The sequence below is a fragment of the Poecilia reticulata genome, linkage group LG16 (assembly GCF_000633615.1).
Source record: "Poecilia reticulata strain Guanapo linkage group LG16, Guppy_female_1.0+MT, whole genome shotgun sequence".
NCBI classification, from domain to species: Eukaryota; Metazoa; Chordata; class Actinopteri; order Cyprinodontiformes; family Poeciliidae; genus Poecilia; species Poecilia reticulata.
The window spans coordinates 253,734-259,783 of record NC_024346.1 but is presented as its reverse complement, the minus strand read 5'-3'; the positions used below and the strand labels follow the sequence as shown (position 1 = coordinate 259,783).

The following is a 6,050-nucleotide window of genomic DNA, read 5'->3' as shown; positions in this document are numbered from 1 at the left end:
GTCCAGGTGACCCGTCCTGGTGACCCGTCCAGGTGACCTGTCCTGGTGACCTGTCCAGGTGACCCGTCCAGGTGACCTGTCCTGGTGACCTGTCCTGGTGACCTGTCCAGGTGACCTGTCCAGGTGACCCCGCCTCTCGCCCGGTATGTCAGCTGGAGAGGCAGCAGCTCCTCCTGACCCACTGAGGAACCAGGGTGTAAAGAAAATGGATGGATGGAAATAAATACTGCATTCAACCAAAACAGTGCAGATTATAAAGTCTGTATTCTATATTGTTCTTCAATAATCACTAGATTTAAATGGAGAAAACCGGCACATCCATCACCTGATGCAATAATTCACACTACACCATTTTTTGCCCCTAGTTTTCGCTGGTGGTTTTGTAACCGATCATCCTGCAGTGTGTGGTGTGTAACAGTAGATCGTCAGCTGCTCTGATCTAAATCAGGGGTTTTCCCCAGCTGGGAGCTTAACGCTGAATGTGACAGGTAGCCAATCAGAAAGCGCGGATTCTCCTCCTGCTTTCTGAGGGGAAATTATGGAGGGGAATCCCAAACCGCTGACACGGCGCAACCCGAAGTCCAGCGGACATCAGAGATGATATGTGGAAACAACATTAATATTTATTCAACGTTTCGTGCAAAGAATATAGAAACGACCAGGAGAGGAGTTGGAGCCAAATTACTACCGCAGTTGATGAACCCGGTAAGTTTTCAGCTGTTCTTCGTTAACGTGACATAAATAAGTTATAATGATTTTATTCAGTCAGGACTTTACGCTGAGCCACATCATCACAGGTAGATTCTGGTAAAGCATTGATTGATGCCTGGTTTAAAATCAGTTAACGGGACTTGGAGCCGTTATTTAGTGCCCATGTGGCTGGACACCACACGGCACGACGAACCGATCAAACCGATCAAACCGTTTTACCTGGGATTTCTGTCGGCTAATGTGTCTCAGTTTGAAAACGGGCCGACAGCTCGTGTCGTGTCCACTGGACATTAGACTAAGGAAATGAGGAAGGGAGGGTCAGTGGAGAGCAGGAGCCTTTTTCATTCAGCGTCATCAACAGAAAGAGAAAAGAGACGATAAGCCGATAATTAAAATGAGGTCGATATGTTTAATTTATCGTGCGATTAATTGATTTATCGTTTATCACGACAGTAGTTTCATGTTGTCCACAGAATGTGTTTGTGTGGCTGCCGCACATTTTCACACCAGCGACGAAATGTGTGTATTTAATGTGTATATTTAATGTGTGTGTATTTAATGTGTGTATATTTAATGTGTGTATATTTAATGTGTGTATATTTACGCAAACTTTGAAGCAAAGTTAATTTTTATACATACCGACTTTTGTGTAAAATATAGGAGCGCACTTATTTTGTGCGCACGCAGCTTCATGCATGAGGCCCCAGGCGTTTTAAAGTATGGAGGTAAATAAGGGCCATAAAGTTTGTTCAAAAGAAAAACTGTTTGAAACTGAGAAACTATTTTTATCTGAAAACAAAAAAAAGTTTTGCAAATCAAAAATAAAATCTTGAATCTGAAAATTAGTTTGGATAATTTTTTTTTTTCCAGTTTGATTTTGTTTTTTCTTTTGAACAAACTTTTCGTCCCCAATTTACCTCCGTATAGAATCAGCCCTGCAGCCGACAGGCTGCAATACCTGATCAATAATATTAGTATGAGATTATTTCCAGAGGAGCCTGTCGATCAGTGAATGAACTGCTGAATGAAGGGAAACCGTCCGAAAAGCAGATCTGATGTTTTACCTGCGATCCGAGCCGCCAGCAGCAGGACGACGAGGCGCGGCGCCGGACTCATGGCTCTGCAAAGCAAAAACTTTAAAAACATTAAAGCTTCAGGAAACATAGAAACAATGATGGATGTTTTTAATGAATCTGGTTTTATTCTCTTTTCTCGTGCTGAGAGTTTAAATCATTCTTTAGATTTCACTTCCCTACATTTAACCATTAATTACATTAATTACAGTTTCTGGATTGTCCTTTAAATCCAGTTTATCTGATTTTTGGATCATTTCCATGTTCAGTTTGTTTTGACGTAGTTTGACTGGATCAACCTTTTCTGTTTCATTTGATTAGACAATTTGTGTCAAAATATTTTGAATTTGAATAAACGAATAATGATGGAATATTTATCTACCTTTGAAAATCTTCAACCTGTGAAATAAACTCGGATGATGGAAATGAATCCGTCCTGAGGAGGAAACGCTCTGCCCTGCTGTGCGCCGCCGGCGGTCTGTCCTCCACACGCTTCCTTCTTCTTCTCTTATGGAAATGAAACATTTGTCAGTCAAAGTCAGCGGCTGATTTGGAAGAAGTTTGCATGAGGAGCTGAGGTCAGAGGTCACGTGGCGGCGCCTGGAGACGTTCCTCCTTCATGAAACACCAGAACATCTTCAGCTTTTAAAAACTCGACGTGTTTCTCTGGAACCATATTTAAAATATTCGCCGGTCAGCGTCTGACTTCAGGCTTCATGAGATTATTCCCTCCTTTTTTAATTTCACATTTAATTTAGAAATGATTGTAAACATTGTTTTTGATGAACTGCATTGTTTTCAGATTGTGTTTGTCAGATTCTGCTCCTCTGTTCTAGGTGACGTATTTCTACCGGTCAGTTTGGAAAAAGTCTCAAAAAACATTTGAACAAAATCTGACAAAATAATTAGAAGAAGTTAAATATCAAACTGCATACATGATGTTCGACTGTAGCATAAAAATGTGTTTTGATTAAGAAGTTTGATAAAGTTTCATTTTTAAATTCTTATTTAAATTTCTGAAACGTGTTCTTTAATTAAAATAATATTGGAGCAAATTTCTCTCCGTAGCCATGAGGAGCAGGAGGAACTAAATCTGACCGGAAGTGTGTGACCTCTGACCTCTGCAGGGCCAGGCCAAGAGGAATCTGGATCTAGATGAATAGATGTTACAGAAACTGAGTTTTTCCTTTCGGTCTCATTAAACCTGGAAATGATTCATCCAGATTATAATCTCAGATGAAGGTTGATGATCGGGTTTGATGCTTCCTGGTTCTACGTGCGGCGTTCGTCCCTCCTGGAGTTTCTTCTTCTGTGGTTTCTGTGCAGCAGGAGCAGCAGGAAGCTGAGCTGAACTGAGCTGAGCTGAGCTGAGCTGAGCTGAACTGAGCTGAGCTGAACTGAACTGAACTGAACTGAGCTGAGCTGAGCTGAGCTGAGCTGAGCTGAACTGAGCGGGGCGGCGGCTGAAACCAGCAGCTGCTGTTTTGAGAGTCAAATCAGCAGCTGCTGGTTCCTCAGGCGGCCACCAGGGGGCAGAACGAGCACATTTTCATCCATTCATTGTCTTTTCACCCTCATCCCTGGAGGAGCAGAGGGGGGGGGATTTAACCAAAACAAATTTAAATCTGCTGGAAACTCATGAACACATACAACCTGCCTTCATTTAAAACCTTTAATGATCTATTATTATTATTATTGTTATTATTATTATTATTATTATACGTCCACACAAAGGAAGAAGCTGCTGCGGTAAAACAGACCAAGCATGGTAGTGGTAGCGTCATGCTGTGTTCAGCTGTCGGTGGCTCCACCAATCAGCAGAACCAGACAAAGTCCAGCTGCTGGAGAGGAAGTGACAACGCTCTGACCTGATTGGACGGCGGCCGGCACCCAGCAGGCGCCAAGAGAAGAAGAAGAAACTGGAGTTTTTATTTTAGCCACAAAGAATCGAGACGACAGGAAGGTTGACCTGAAACTTCAAACCAAGAGAACAAAATAACCTGCAACCAAAAACCAGCAGCAGCAACTGGACACCGGTCAGCCGGACCCACCGGGCCGGTTCTGGTTTCCTTCAGCTGTGGATCTGCGGCTCTGCTTCCCGAAGCGGAACAACAACAGACACGTCACTATATGGAGAAACATTTCTGGTAAAAATGATCATAAAAACACAAACGAACCTGAAGAAGAAACGTGGAGCTTCATGAACAGTGATTGGAGGAACATCAGATCATTAACACCTGATGGTGACGCTTTGCCTTCAGTTGACTGATGGACGTTTATGATTGAATTGATTTATCATCAACTTCAAAGAATAACTTGAAGCTAAATTTATAATATTTATGATTAATGTTGAAAAGCAGTTTATATGTTAAGAAAAATGTATGAAATGTAAAGAAAAATATTAACTTGAAATGCACTTTAAGTTTAAAGTCATCGTAAGTTTAGTTACTTGTTTATTTAACTTTGATTATTCTGAATGTTTAATTCATGATGGGCTGCTTGGTATTATCTATATAATTTGCTATTTCCTGTGTAGTTGAGTGAAATTAATTTATACAGATTAGTAATTTTTAGTTTGGGTTTGTTTAAAGGTTTTTTCCTGAATCTTCTGCATCAGCGGTGAACGTGTCCATACACTGAAATGAATGGAAGATAAAAGAAGAAAACTGTCCTTACAGTAAATCCCTGCATGAATTCATCCATCCATCCAAGTTTCACAGTTTAAAAAATAACTTCACAACTAATGAGGGAGAAAAACAATAATAAAAAATGATTACAGCAGTTCAGGGGGAAAATACAGCAATACTTTAGGCAACTAGCTTAGTTATGTTAATAAAACAGCAAATGAAAGTAAGCAGAAAACAAAGAAAACTAAATTCACACTAAATATTAAGCTATAAATGTGTAGCTAAATAATTTACTAATATAAATCTATTTAATGACTACATTAATGATTATAATGAGCACTAACAGGAATTAGAAGGTCTGTATTAACAGTTGTATATTAAAATGTCTTCTTCATTTGTTTCTGCCTGACTTCTTCTCTTCCTCTGTTTGGTCCTCCAGCTCCGCCTCTTTCTTCTTCTGTGATTCAGGGTCCTCCAGGACTATCATTAATATCTAGTTATTAATTTTATCTTCCCTTTTGTTATTTGATTCTTTGGAGAGAAGCAAGTTTTGTAATCCTTTTATTTATATTGTTAATGATACGTGTTTGAATATTTTCATTTGAGTTGCTATTACACCTTTATAACATCTGATGTATACCAGCACCATTTTGTTTAGAACGGGCTGGAGCACATGCTAGGTGCTAATGCTAATGTCTATTTGGCTTCCTAGCTAAAGCCTTAGCTCAGCTAAATGTCTACTTAGCATGCTAAGTATTTGTAGATGTGTATGTAATATATTCAGTTAGAACATCTGCTGTGAATGAATAGCATGTTTACCAGGTTTCTGCTGTTGCTCTGTTAGCATCATTAGCATCATTAGCATCATTAGCCTGCTTGGGTTCGATGCGTCTCCTTTTCGTGTCTCTGTCCTCAGCTGGCCATCTGTCCCCTCTGTCCCATCAGGTCCAGCCGCCGCCTCCTCTACATGGACTCCCTGTCCATGCTGTCCAGGAGGCTGCAGGGCCCCGGGGGGTCCGAGGGGCCCGGGACCCCAGGGGGCCGCCGCCCTCCTGCCTGCCTCCACCGGGTCGCCAGGTAACCCCAACTCTGCTTCCTGATTGGCTCTCCTGCTGTTGACCTCTCAGCGAAATCCAGAGATTTTATCCTGATCAGGATTCTGGTTCTGATCCCAGAACCTCCCTGGATCCAGAGACACGCCGACCGGAAAATATGGAATAAAAAAATAAACCGAGAAAATTATTTGAAATTTTAAAAATGTTTAAAACAACAAAAAAGTTCAGAGCGACTTTTCAGATTCAGCTTTTATTTTTTAGGTTCCAACATCAGAACCGGACCAGAACTGGAACCCGTTTCTGGTCCTGGTTCTGATCCTGGTTCAGGTCCTGGTTCTGGTCCAGGTTCTGATCCTGGTTCAGGTCTTGGTTCTGATCCTGGTTCAGGTCCTGGTTCTGGTTCTGGTCCTGATTCTGGTTCTGGTCCAGGTTCTAGTCCAGGTTCTAGTCCTGGTTCTGGTTCTGATCCTGGTTCTGGTCTGACTTCTCCTTCCTCCAGGCCAGATCTCCCAGCATGCATCACTGCGTCCCGGGTGAAGCACCTGGTTCTGCCTCAGCTGGGTCGGCTGCTGAAGCTTGGCTCC

General features: G+C 41.7%; 1 protein-coding gene across 2 annotated transcripts in view; it reads right to left on the bottom strand.

Moving 5' to 3' along the window:
- LOC103477490 (uncharacterized) overlaps nucleotides 1-3,115 on the bottom strand; it is a 6,845-nt gene extending 3,730 nt beyond the window's left edge. The window contains exons 1-3 of one of the 2 annotated variants that reach the window (XM_008430633.2): nucleotides 2,989-3,115; nucleotides 2,167-2,286; nucleotides 1,776-1,831 (exon numbers count right to left, since the gene is read on the bottom strand). In XM_008430633.2, the coding sequence (XP_008428855.1) occupies nucleotides 1,776-1,827 (52 nt within the window). In that variant the 5' untranslated portion in view covers nucleotides 1,828-1,831; nucleotides 2,167-2,286; nucleotides 2,989-3,115. Of the gene's footprint in view, nucleotides 1-1,775; nucleotides 1,832-2,166; nucleotides 2,708-2,988 lie in introns of those variants that run through there. The other variant, XM_008430632.2, reaches the window with a different exon arrangement.
- Nucleotides 3,116-6,050: the final 2,935 nt, after the last annotated feature.